Consider the following 14620-nt stretch of genomic DNA (forward strand, 5'->3'; position numbering starts at 1 on the left):
TAAACTCGTATTACATGAAAAATTATCTCATACACATGTTGTGAAATTTTGTAGCCTCCACACAAGGAAAAAGGAGTGACCTGTTATGGTAATAAAATAAAATAAAATAATACATTTCCACTTAATAAAAAATAATTATAAAAACATTATACATTTAAAAAAAAACTCACACTCACTGATGTATCATAACAAAATTAACTAAAATGCTTCTATATTTATAAAATACGTTTAAGTATAAATATGCTTAAATTTTTTATACAATATTTAAAACTATTCATAATCCTTATTCAATCTTTAATTAGAAATTAGACGCGTTTTAATGCGTTCAAACTCACATCTTTTATATTAACAATAATATTGATACCAACTGAATTAAGAATCAACCGACAAATTTAATATATTTAAATAAATCTAGTTTTGATATAACTATTTTGTTTATCTTAAAATATTATTAAACTAATATATTTACGTAATTGTGTTATATAGTGCACAATGTCGTTATTGCATATATTTTAATATTTTCGATTACAACTTTCTATTTTTAGTTATTAAAGTTTCCTTATTATGCAATTGTTGGTAATATATTAAAATTTAAAACCATTTTAATATCAAATTTTGATAAAAATATTTTCTTTTCATATTTTGGGCATACAATACACACTACAATTTTTAATCCATTAATGTTTTATATCATAAGAATTTAAAAATATACCTATTCAACCTATTAATGGGTATATAGAGTAAAGTCGATCTTACAAAATTGAATTGATCAATTTTATGGTTTTTATGATAAAAAATTAATGTGAATCTGTGAAAATAAAGAAGAGTAATTAAATCTAAATCTAAATATCAATTAAATAAAACCAAATAAAAATAAGGAAACAAAATTAGATTTGAATAAATCAATAAAACGAAAGTTGCAGCTTTAAGCATAATTTTGATTCCTGCTTTGAATTGATCTCTTACCATAGATTTTCTCCTCCAATCTATAAGTAGAATATAATGATCAAGGCAAGGTGAAATTAGAAATTTTTTTTAAGAGGCTGAAATTAAATTGTAATTTTTATGATAAAAAAATACAATTCTACCATTTCAATAGATTATATGTCTTTATAATTTTTAAATAATTAAATCAAAATTTTATATTTTTAGGGGGTCAAAGTACAATTTTACCTTTATTAATTTAAAATTTTAAAAATTTTAAAGGGCCATATGATTTTTTTTTTCATTTTAGGGGGTCAAGGGCCCCTGTCAGCCCCCTAATTTCACCATTGGATCAAGGAACAACCTCAAACCACCAGCCTTTTCAAGGGCGAAACCAGGGGAGGCAGGCATGGGCCCCGGCCCCCCCTAAAATGGGAATTTTTCATTTAGGCTCTTTAGATTTTTTTTAAAATTTTAAATTAGTAAAAGTAAAATTGCACTTTGGCCCCCCTAAAATTATAAAAATTCAATTTAATCCTTTAAAAATTATAAATATATAGACTATAAAAAATTAAAAATTCCTTCGGCCTCCCCAAAAATTTTTTTCTGGCTTCGCCCCTGAGCCCTTTCATATATAAATTAATCGTGGAAATAATCCGACAACCAACTCTTACCAAGCAAATAATCTTAAAATCAGCTTCCGTGATTTAATTCTTCAAGGGTCTTGCAAACTAGGACATGACTCAAATCAAAGGCCTCAATTGTACTGGTCGTTTAAATTTAATCGTTAACTCCTATGATAAATCCAACAACTCACTCAATTAGTCGCATCAATTTATTTTTCGGTGGACTAAATACGACAATTACAAATTGTACCAATTTAACAATTGAATCTCTTAAACCGGAGAATTAAAATAAATTTAATTTTAATTAATATCTTAAAAGAGATGTTTTCAAAAATAAAATAAAATATTCCTAAAAACTTAATAGATTTGTGCTGATGTAAAATTTACTACGTAGCGCGCAACTCGATTTGTTTTTCAACACATTAAATAACCTATTTAAAAAATCAATTAAATGTCAAAATTAATAAGTTGTAATAGAATTTATATCCAAAATTAATTAAACTAAATGATAAAAATAAATCAATTAAACACCTGATTTTGCATAATTTTATTTAAATGTGGCTTAATCTAATGTATTTTAATAAAATGAAATCTCAAACGCTAATCTAACTCGAAAAATTAAATGGTTTAGTTTCTCGTGTTTTTATTTTGGTCAAATGTTAGTTTCTCGATTAGATGATCCAAGTACTTGCAATGAAAATCAACGGCCATTATTTGCCATGAAAGGTCTATAATGACCATCTCCATAGAGAAAGCAATTATTTATAAGTTCAATTTGGAAAATAACTCCAAAAACATACAAATCCTAGCTAATGTCTGTATTCGGTAGACAGCAGGTACCTAGGATTTAAGAAGCATGTCTGTTTCCCCTTCATGTCTCTAATGGCAGTCTATCTGAGGTTCTAATACATCAACAAAAAACCCATCACTAGTATTATTATATCTCCTTGAATATGGCTGGTTCAACTCACCAAAGAAAACCCACCATGGAAGCTTACCAAAACCAAAACAAGTGGCCTCAGAAAATTGACAAACCACCTTCTTGGGTGGTTCTCAAAGGATTTTTCTTTGGTAAACATCATCACCACCAACAAGAGCAAGAAGAGCAACAGAAGCTACAGCCGAAGAAGAAGGTAAAGAAGCAAAAGCAACAACAAAAGGAACAAGTGATGGAAGAAACAGGCAAGAAATGCAAAAAAATGAGGTGTTCAGGTTCATTATGCAGCAACACAAAGGTCATCCACTGCAGGCCTGAAATGGCTTCCCCTGAAGTTCACAAGAAAAGGGCATCCTTTGGTTCATTTGATACTTCTAGCAGATCCATGAAAGCTCCTCTGCGTGAACTCAACGGAGTTGCAGTTTCTTCCACTAATTCTTCTTCACTGCTTTCTGTATCTTCAGCAGCAGCAGCCAGCTCCTCTGCCGGTGGTTCCTTTGGAGGAATGCCGTTTAGGAGATTTTCCGGCTGTTATGAGTGCAAATTGGTGGTTGATCCCCTTCTTGGAATATCCAAAGATCCTTCTTTGAGGGGCACCATTTGTTCTTGCCCTGAATGTGGTGAGATTTTCATGAAAGCTGAAAATTTGGAGCTTCATCAAGCTGTTAGGCATGCAGGTAAAATAAAGTCACTCCCTGAGACACCCATCGTTTGTATATAATATGATAATTTTTTTTTATATAAATCAAACACAGTTTCTGAACTGGGACCTGAGGACACAAGCAAGAACATAGTGGAAATCATATTCAAGTCAAGCTGGTTGAAGAAACAAACACCAATCTGTCAAATTGATCGGATCCTTAAAGTCCAAAACACCCCCAAAACAATCTCTAAACTCGAAGAATACCGCGATTCGATCAAATCCAAAGCCACCAAGAAGCACCCACGTTGCATAGCAGATGGGAACGAGCTCCTAAGGTTTCACTGCACCACATTTGCATGTTCACTCGGTCTCAGTGGGTCCACCAACTTGTGCAACACAATCCCAAAGTGCAATGTTTGCAGCATTATAAAAAATGGGTTCAAGGTGGCTCAAGAAACCAATGGAAAAGGAATTCTCACCACAGCTACCAGCGGCAAAGCACACGATAAAGCAGCTGGGGTGGAAGATGGGGATTATGAAAAGAGGGCAATGCTTGTGTGTAGGGTGATCGCCGGGAGAGTGAAGAAGAACATCATGGAAGGTGATAACCTGGAGGAATACGACTCGGTGGCCGGTGCGGTTGGTGTCTACTCCGATTTGGACGAGTTGTTTGTGTTTAACCCTAATGCTATCTTGCCTTGTTTTGTTGTTATCTATAGAGGGTTTTAGTGTGGTTATTAGGGTTTTTCATGTTTAATTAAATGTAATGTTTGAATTGCTAAAGAAATAATTAATAGACTAACATGTAATGTTTTGTTGTTACCTTGAAAAATGTTGGAAGTAGCAGAAAAATGTTTGTAATGCAGACAAAAATTTTCCAATCAACGAAGAAGGTAAAAGAAATTTTAGGGCAATAAAGAAGTACCTCTGCCATGTGGCATTGTTTATCTTACATCAATGTCCAGATTCCCATTCCATTTGCTAATGCCGAATAAAGTACATTCGGAATTTGGAACATGGAACAATATGGAATAAAACTTTCTTTCCATGGATTTGGAGCACTGCACAGGCCTGACGTGTCTTGTCTTGATCAGGTTTTTTACAACTACTGCAAAAAAAAAAAAAAAACCGACTAACTTTTGTTTTTAATACTGCATATAAGACATTACTGAAGATGCTTTGATTTGCAGTTTGTCTTAACATCTTGTGTTAAAACAAGTTTAGGAAACAGCCCTACCCACTTCCTTGTCCGTACAGCGTGCTAGTTTCTTTTAGATTGACAAATATATATATATATATATATTAGAAATGTAAAACATGATATAATGAAACAATTTGAACACTATAAAAGCTTGAATATCAGATATAATATAATTAATAATTTTGTATATAATAAATATGAAAATTAATCTATTTATTTAATAAATATAAAAGAATGTAACAAAATCAATACACCACGTTGAACCAAGATGAACATAATAAATTAATGTCCATAATTTTAACATTTATACTATTATTTAAAATTTGGTGTCACTCATCTATCAAACTCCAACTCGACTATAAAATTATATAAAAACTTATTTTTCAATAAAAATAACAAACATGACTATGGGAATATTTTTCTCATTTTATAAGTTAAGTTAAATTTAGGATATCATAGTATTTAATACGTTTCAGCTAAAGGTGTCGTGGTATTTCTTATATCAATTTATAATTTAGGTGACTAAAACAGCAGCAAAAAGATGCATGCATGAACTGTCAAAAAAAAAAATTAACGACGGGTTTGGCGCCAAAGAAAGAGGGATAAAGGAAGTGGCTCTCATGCATGCTTTGGGTAGCTTTTGTTCAGAGCTTTTGATGAGTAATGAGTTTTGCTTTTACAGTGGATGAGAAGAGTAAGAATGAAACAACAGCCATGTCATAGATAGATGCTTAAAACACAAGCTCAAGTCCTATTCATCATGCACGCTTTTTACCTACAATCCCTAATTCATCTATTTATATTGTATTATAATGTTATAATTATGCATTATTTTTGGAATATTATTATGTTTATGTGTAGCATATTTTGATATCTTTTGTGTGGTGTACATGTGTTCATATTTACTCGAGAAAGGAAGAGAATAAAAATGATGGAAAGGAAAAGAAAGCAACGTGACACGAGAGGAAAAGGAAAAGAGGGTATAAATTATGTTGACGACAGTGAAGACTCCTGTAAGCGTAGCGGAGAGGGAGAGCCCTTCCCAATTTGCAAAACAGTGGGAGTTTTTGGCACTGGGATTAATTATTAAACAGTGTGGCCTGACAGTTGGTGGAACCCAGCCACATGTTGTTATTGTTGTTATCGGCTCATGTGTGTTGGGTCAGGGTCAATGCTTGGACCAGCCTTTTAACTACTAGCATGGCATGGGACCATGTTATCTTCCCTCTCCCTCTCCCACTTCTTCTTGTTCTTTGATCAAAAATCAAGCTTTTCATTTTATTTTGGCATAATCATAAATTTGACAATTAATATTTGCATGTTTTGTTAAACTAATTTTAATTGTGTTTTCAAGCTTTTTTGGCCACTTTTGTTTTCCTTTTCAAACTATTTTTTTAACAGATTTAATAAAAGTACTATTAAAAGGTTAATGAGAATTATGTGAAATTTCATATGTAGAATATTTTTAATGAGATGTAATTTATTACTTAAATAACCCTATAAGATAATTATATGTGGAAAATAATAAAATAAATAACTCATGAACTTAAAAATAATAACTCTTAATTTAAAGAAAATAAACTTAATTATCTAAAAAAATTAACTCAATAAAAAACCTTTCACTAAACATAAGTATGAAAGATTAAAATGTTTTGAAAAAAGAGAAATATTGAAACATTAAATTTATTAATTAAATATGTTAAAGAAAACAATTTGAAAAAAATCAAAAAATTGATAGCTAAAAAAGCTCAAAATACAATTAAAACTATTTCAACAAAATATATAAACATTAGTGACCAAAATTATCATTAAACCTTTTATGTTTCATCACTAAAATGGAACTCTACTGCGTTTAGCTTTTAGAGATGGATTGTTTCTACTTATCTCATTCATTTAAATGGTTTAATTGCATCAAACATCCCTAAACTTTAAAATATTTTAATTAAAATTTTAATGTATTTATATCGTATCAATGTAGTCCTTGTTTTTGTACAAATGCATTGAAAACGAAACATCTGGTTTACTGTCGGGGCAGGATTCTCCTTATTTGGAGTTTGCATGTTTTGCCAGGAATCCAGGCAAATTTCATAGCAGGAATGTGGAAAAGCTAAAAAAAATGACAACACTTGTCATGTCCAATTATGCCTCATTTTTCTATCCTATTCCCACTCACAGAAATAAATGGAGAAATTAACCTTCTTAAATAAGTTCAAGGCACTTTTTTTTTTTTTTTTGAATAAATACATTTCCAACCAAGACAATGCTAACCAGCCTTGTCTGCCATACCAAAAATTTCAATAGAGACAGTATCAATAATCTGCAGAATTTTATGATAGAAAAGAACAAGAAAGCTGTCCCGCTCCTGCTATAAGTGAAATTAACTATGAAAAAAACAAAAGAATCTTGTCAAACAGTACCTCATTTGATCAGGGTCGCGAATCCATCTAAGTCTTACATCCGCACTGCAAGCAAAACAAAATTTGTATCTTTAAGTAAAACCGAAGCACCATCGTTGGAGTATTGAACTCCAAGGTTGGAGAACCAACAAGTCGTCCGCCTAAGCTGCAATCCCTATATGCCTTGGTAGATCAGGCGCAGCAATGACGATGTAGAACAACCATAAACAGAGAAACAGTACGCTCCTTATATATGATTTGATGATTGCACTGTATTGGACTAAATTGACGTACGAACTTCGCTTATTATCTTGTAGACTCATGGTGGGAATTGAGTACATTTGCACCTTCGGTTAGCCTGAATGTTGAATTATTAGAACTCTGGAGACAGGCACATTCCGGCAAAGGGTACGTGTATATGGAAGTTTTTCTGTTGAATTTTTTAACTCTGGGCACCATCATCCCTTTCCGATCACTTTCCGCAAGCATTACTTCCATCTCATCCTTAAAAGCTTTCCAACTGCAAAATAAGAGCAGTAATGTTTTAAAACTCAAGTGACAGAAACAGAACAAACATGCTTTATAACTCAAGTTCAGGATGTATATTCTTTCAAATTATAAAATCCTTGAACTTTTATCCTTCTTGCCCATAACCCAACATGGCTACATTAACAAGGTGTTTTTACCCCAGAAGTCCAGAAGATAATACCTGATATCCATGTCCTGCAGCAGGACCACGAGTTTGCGTTTATCGGGCTTAATAGTCTTCGAATGTCCATTGAAAAGAAATCTTCGATGGCCCATCAAAAACTGTGGAAAGTTCCCACCCTGGGTTGTCACAAACACTTCACTGAACAAGCTTACTGTGTAGTCTAAAGCTGCCAACTTAGAAGAATACCCCTTCAAAGAGAAACAGAGGATGTTAAACAGGTGCAGTTTGCTTCTTTAAAGGATGTAGTGCCAGAAATCAAACTAAATAGATTCAATCTAGGCAGTCCAATATGATAAAACGCTCCATTCAATCAGGCTAACCTTAAAGATGCAGCTGGACATTCCAGTTTCATAAAGATCAGATGCAAAAAGAAAGAATCACTGCCCTCTAAGTTCTACATATAATTACTGTTGATAAAGGCATTAGATCGCTAGCTATTAATTAACCATTCCCAAGTCTTTGACCTAGAAGTATATTAATAATTTCATTGAAGTAAAACTTTTGTATCCTAAAGGCTTAATACAGGTCATATACATAAGGCAAAGATGTGATGCTAAGTGTAGTTGTTATAGAAATCAGAGAAAGTTCGAACAACTTGCTTAATTTATCTAACTAAAACTCAGTAAGAGTTGTTAAAAAGAGCAAATACATGTTAACAATCTAATCAAGGGAGTGAGCATTTAAGACACGTAAAACAGGTTCATTGAGATATTAGCTCTTGGTAAGAAAATGAAAATCTATTAACTGTCGTATCTGAGCACAATGACAGAACTGTTAAAGGTAACTTATTGGCGAACTAATTAACTTACAGAAAAAAATCCAAACTATGCCTTCTTCAAACAAACTTCAAACTTGAAACATTGCAAAAATGGTAAGACAAGATTTACCTCAAAAGGAGCAAGTTCATCAGGTGTAGCAAGAGACTCCTTAGTGTAAAGAAGAGGAAACATCTCTAGTAAAGGAGCTAGATGTTTTTCAGCCTGGTAAATTTTCCCAGAGGCTATGTAAATTGAGGTGTTATTGTCAAATCCCATACCTCTTAGCATCAATCCAACCTATGCTGACAGGAAAAACATTGTGCTATTATTTGCCAAAATTGGACTAGCATTTATATCAGAGTAATTCCAAAGAAATACAAAAGATAAGTTGAAATAAAAAAATGAATTCATATAACCTCAAGAAAACAACATGGAGAAGTTGAATAGCATGAAACAATTATCATATTTGAGCTACTATCAGGGTACAGTGTCTGTTTCGAACACGATACATTCAGAATTAAATGCAACAATAACGAGATACTAAAGCATGTTCTCTCTTGTAGCATTTACAAAGATAATAAGGAATAAAAATCTGGTCAAATCCTACTTAGTAATCAATATAGGAAAGAGAACCAGAACATAATTTATACCAAGAAATGTAGGAAGAGTATATGACATAACAAGGCCTAAGGCCTAATTGAACTGTTATGTATGAATTTATTCTGCCTTTCAGCTTTACTTAGATTTTAGAGATATTTTACTTCCATGGGTTACTTTTTTTCAGTACAGCTCTGAAGTTCAAACTATGACCGGCTTCCTTACTCTTTCTAGCACTATGAACTAAATAATAGCTAAACAAAAACAGAATAAGCCAACAACAGGAGCTCATAAATTTGTACTACCACAATAGGTATAGCAGCACTGCAGCCTTTGCTTTAAATAGTATGGTTCCAGAGCCCCAAAAAACTATTGAAAGAATTATTTAAATAAACTATAGTTGGAAAAAGTAGCAAAAAAAGGTTCAACTTTTATTAGGTACCTCCACAGGAGTTAGAGGACATTTTCCTTCAATTCGATTGAGAGCAGGCACAATGACACGATCTTTTCGTTTGAACTTCCCCTTCCACTCTTGTTCTCTAAAAGAATCCATTTTCAATTTTTCTGCTTCCCCTCCATCATACACGCAGCATGAGAAGGCTACCATATCCTAAAAAATGGAGGGGCAGTTGTCACATTAAGTTCCTTAGGACAATGAATAGTTTGCTCCAGAAGAGGTAAAACAAGGATTAGCACTATACCTGTTCAAACCTCAGGTGGACAGAGACATATTTTCCACCAGTCATTGAGCTCCTCTCAATCATCCTACTCACTAGCTTCTCAGCAAGTGATGATATAGGCGGAGACAACTTCAATGCTTTATAATTGGTTATGCATCTCAGTAACTGAATATGAGATGGGACATTCATTGTCAATCTATTAGCAAATGGTGCAATACGGATAACTCTGCATCAAACATGCATCATCACAAACAAATCAGAAGAATACTTGGGAGAATTTTGATTAAATATCATGTACTAAAATTTCTAAATAAATGGGAAAAAAAGAAGTTTGTTTTTTTACTAAACAATCTGCTAACTTCATTCGCAGTATGCTAATACAATTAATGTTTCATTGCCAACATAAAAATAGATTTAGAAGAAACAATGTGACACATACCCTTGGTCCCTCAAAATGGGAAGAACAACTCCCAAGTAATAATTTACAGTAGCCCATGCTTGGACACGGAAATTTGGAATATTGGAAATGTTCTGATCATATCTTTCCATCAATGCTTCAGGCAATTCCCTAACCACATTTACATAACCTTTAAGGTTGTTTATGAAGTGCTCCTCATCATATATATCCCCGAACTGACTGTAAAACAGTTAAGTTTTCACGAATCAGGTCTCTCAATATCCTTTAGCTAATTTTTGAGATAATGGGTCAATGAAAGTATACCTGGGATCTCTCCAAACACTGTTGAGTTCAAACCGAGGAATAACTAGTATTGCATTTAAGAGTCCAGCTACAGCCACTGCATTGCATATCTAAGAAAAAATAGTAACAATGCTTACATGCACATGACAGAATAAATATTATGACAATCAGGTAAGAAGTAGAAACAATGAGCTTTTATGTGTGCATAGCAGAACCATATGTGTACTCGAATAGTGAGAACCAAGCACATCTGTTAAGTTTAATAAATAAGTAAAAGGACTGCAGAAAACCAAAATGTAGTACTATAGTAAAATACGATAATAGCATACCGCAGATCGTTGCTGGTTTAGACCACCATTGGCATCAACAATCAAGTAACCGCTAGAACCAGAAGACTCTGTATGTCAAAAAAAAAAACACTATCAAATAAACCGGAGCTCATTTCCTCCCTCTCAAGTAATAAATTTTATGTTCAACCCCACCCTTCATTTGTTATCCCTAACATGTAGGAATAATCATACAATAGCTGCTCCTAAACTCCAATATAAGTATCGTGGAACTTTAAGAGAGAACCAATCTCGGTAAGAATTACCCATTATGCTCGTTCTGTACATGGAGAAATGATTTCTAGCCGTCGAATTTGGACAAGGTTTCTGTACTTTCACCCTTCTTTTGTATTTCCACACAGAGGACAACTGCAGCAAGAAGCAGCATTTTGAGCTTCTTGAAGAAAGAAACATCTCATTTTTAGATCCTATTAAAGGGACTGAAACCTGAAGGAGAAATTTATTTCCAAATCCAATGTCTCTTTTGTAGGAGGGCTTTTTATGTAGATCATTGATACAATAAACAAAGTGTGTCAAATTAGCTCTATCTAAGTCGCCATATTATGATTCTGAAAAACCTAGGGTGGTCCTTTTCAAAAATAAGTTTTTGCTATCTCTGTTGTGAGTTGTAACCGACACTAGCCAAATATAATTGAATTGGAGAAAAAATAAAGGCATTAGCAATAAATAAACATACATAAAGGCAAAATTTCTTATCAACATCATTTTCCATGTAGGATGTTCAAAACACATACATTCATTATCCCCATCAAGCTTCTTTGCTTTCTAATTTCATGATCAGTTTCCTTATTACTACACCTTTCTGCCTTGTACAAGAAACAAATTTATTTTATGACAACTTTTTAAGAATTGTGATTAAAGAAAAACCCATTCTAACTAAAAGCCAAAATTGTAAAAGAAAATCTAGTTTCACTTCACAAGCGAAATAAAAATAAAAACACTCCATTAACATAAAATTTAAGATCCTTTCAAAATTTAACCTTTATCCAACATCTAGCAACCAGCTCCACCATTACTAGAATACAAAAAAAAAAAATGCAGCAATCAAGAGCATAAAAAAGGTTATAAAGAGATGTCTAGGAAGAAGAAAGAAGACCTGAAGAGCAGAAGAATTATCAAAGCGAATATCATCCCAAAGCCTTTGAAAATTCTCGTAGCTACGATACACTGATCCGGGAACAGAAGCATAGCCCCAAAACCCAGAAAACGGACCGACACACATTAACAAGCCGGAAATGTACAAAAGTGGCAGCAGCAACAAGTAACGGAGATTACGCCGGAAGTTCAGGCCGGAACCAAGGTTTTCACGGCGGACGAAGGACTTGGTCTTGGAACGCAGCCGACGGCGGCACTGCGACAGGGACAGAGTAAGACGAGGCTTCGGTGGCGATGGAGGTGGGCTCGGAGAGTTGTTGTCGCTCCCGTTACTGACATCGCTGCTGTAGCCATTGCTGCAACAGTTGCTGTTGTTGTTACTGTTGCTGTTATTGTTCTTGGGCTTCATTGCTGTGGCAATGTGAGCTGCCATGTAAATAGACACCCAGCAAAAAGGAAGCAAAGCTGACTCTTCTTCTTCGTCTTCTTCCTTTTTCTTTTTCCCTTTTTTTTTTTTTTGTGGAGATTTTTAAAGTTCCTAAAGTGAAACTGGGAAGATTGTGGACTGATTTCAGGAGATTTTCCTAAAATAAAAAATTCGAAAATGAAAGGAAATTTTATTTTTTTCTTAATATTGTTTGTTCTGTTGTTTTCCACTGAGATAACATACAGACAGACATAAGCTTGGCTTTTATTCGGCGTGGCTTCAACTTAGCCGATTTAATTTTATTTTAAACGTTGACTGTTGAAGACACTATTGTTTAACTAAAAATTTCAAGAAAAAAATTGTTAATTTTGTATAACCTTTAATCAATTATTTGTTAAAATTTAAATTCAATTTGGATTTTTTTAGAGCAATCTTAATAGGTAATAATTAAGGTGACCCTAATTAATTAGACCCCTTTTTTATATCAAACACATCATTTACTTCGTTACCCATTTTTATACCAAACACCATAAATTTACATTTTTTAATAATTATTAATATAAGGTAAATGTAGCTAAAGCCATAGCTTGAGAGTTGAGCCTTGAGGCTTTCTTCTGTAACCCAAAGCCAGTCAACCATACATAATCACGATGATCAATTTTATTATCTCAGTTTCTTGATCCCATCTGTGATATAATATATACTATTTCATAAAAAATCCCATATATTAATTTACTAAAAAGTAAATATCTTAATTTTGTGAATATATATTAATTTTATAGTCTTTTTCAAGTATTTAAATAAAATGATAATATATTTCACTACACTTAAATTTATATTATTTTATATTTATAATAATACTAATATCAATACAGATTTAACTAAAATTTAATTAATTTTAGGGATTGTTGTCGTCTTTCGATATCATGTCAAAGTTTCGAAATCCAATTATATAAATATAATTTTAAAAAAAAAAGCTTTTGTCGTTTAATAAATTGTGCAATATTTTACCTCAGTGGAGCCCTATATTTAAAGATGAAAGGACGGAGACAAATGGTGCCTCAAAAGCGGAGAGAAAAAAAATGATGTTTGAGAAAGAAGAATTGGGTTTGTGTAACTTGATTTTAAATTCAATTTGATAGTAGTTTTTTCCGAGCTAATTTAATTTGAATTATTATTTAATGATAATAAAAGTATTGAGATTTAAATTAAATTAAAGTATAAAAAGTTATAATTTGAAAATAATTATAGTAAATTTATTTCTTTAGAAATATTTTTAATAAATTTCTTTCAAATTTTATAATTACTTTATTAAATTTTGTATCATAAGTCAATTGGATATTAATTCAGCGTAATATTTTTATAATATTAAATTTTTCAATTGAATTTAGTGTCACTAATTAATCGAGCATTAATTTAATTAGGTGATAATGTTATGAGTCAATTGGAACACCAAGTTAGATAATGACGAATATTTCATTATTTTATAAAAAATTATATCATTTTAAGTGTTTTTATCAATTGATATGTTTTATATGGAAAAATAAAATATAAATACATATAATAAAATTTAAACCCAAATTCCTATAGTTTTTAATATTTATATTTTGTCGTTCAATTAAAATCTAATTTGTTAATTATACGCCAATAAAGCCTTAACTCAATTAACAAAGACGGAGGCCTTAAGTTTTAAATCCTATCATGTATGAGTTTTAATTCACTTAACCTTGTATTAGTTTTATTCTATTTCTATTACGTGATTATATTATTACATAAATTTACTTTATTAATATAAAATTCCACCATCAGTATTATGTTTTAGGTTTTTATATTATTTTAATATTACTTTTTATCTGATTCGAGTCATGCAGCTCATGCTACGTTTGATCTTATGAAATCAAATTCATTTTACCATAATTCTACAAAATGCTTTTTCTTTAAAGCAAATTGTCAATATTTATAGGATTTATATATGATATATAATTTAATAATGTATAAATTTATATAGTATTAATAAAATATAAAGTATCGCCTCTTTAAAATATGATTGTCTTATTTATTTTAAATAATTTTAAAATATTTATTTATTCATTGATTATTGTATCCTTATATTAAAATATAGTCATGATTCTAAGTGATATGTTCCCTAAAAATAGAAGAAGCTAAAATGCCACGTGGAGCCATCACATGGAGACATGAAAAGGAGGAGCCAAAAACTCTCCGAGACATACGCTTCAAGGCACTTTTCTTGGGATCACATCGCACGGTTTAATGGCTGCCCTATATTTACTCCTTTACCCCGCTTTTTGAGAATGTTTGTTGACCTTGTAACGGCCATTTCCGTAAATTCAAAGTTGAAACTAATTTTACTGCTTCTTAATCCATATTAGTATTTTCTTAATTAATGATTTAAAAATTATCCACTGAATTTTAATTTAATTGAAAAATATGTATTTAAGTGTGCTAAAATATATTTGATGTTTTTGTTTTAAGAGTTAGAATGATTATAAACAATTATAAATATTGTATGAAAAATATTTATATAATATTCCATAACCAAAGTGCTTAATCATAGTT

General features: G+C 31.8%; 2 protein-coding genes across 2 annotated transcripts; one reads left to right on the forward strand and one right to left on the reverse strand.

Moving 5' to 3' along the window:
• The first annotated feature begins 2312 nt into the window (after positions 1-2312).
• On the forward strand, positions 2313-3962 carry LOC108450822 (uncharacterized). Its single transcript, XM_017748595.2, has 2 exons — positions 2313-3164; positions 3243-3962. Exons 1-2 carry the CDS (start codon positions 2504-2506, stop codon positions 3857-3859), a joined length of 1278 nt encoding a protein of 425 aa, XP_017604084.1. The 5' UTR covers positions 2313-2503; the 3' UTR covers positions 3860-3962.
• A 2678-nt stretch (positions 3963-6640) lies between these two features.
• LOC108450477 (O-fucosyltransferase 10) lies at positions 6641-12310 on the reverse strand. Its single transcript, XM_017748120.2, has 10 exons — positions 11618-12310; positions 10767-10869; positions 10504-10571; positions 10196-10284; positions 9914-10111; positions 9496-9700; positions 9237-9404; positions 8327-8494; positions 7437-7627; positions 6641-7247 (listed from the first exon to the last, which is right to left on the reverse strand). The coding sequence occupies exons 1-10, from the start codon at positions 12047-12049 to the stop codon at positions 7034-7036; spliced, it is 1836 nt and encodes a 611-aa protein (XP_017603609.2). The 5' UTR covers positions 12050-12310; the 3' UTR covers positions 6641-7033.
• Positions 12311-14620: the final 2310 nt, after the last annotated feature.

The sequence above is a fragment of the Gossypium arboreum genome, chromosome 5 (genome assembly GCF_025698485.1).
Source record: "Gossypium arboreum isolate Shixiya-1 chromosome 5, ASM2569848v2, whole genome shotgun sequence".
NCBI lineage: Eukaryota > Viridiplantae > Streptophyta > Magnoliopsida > Malvales > Malvaceae > Gossypium > Gossypium arboreum.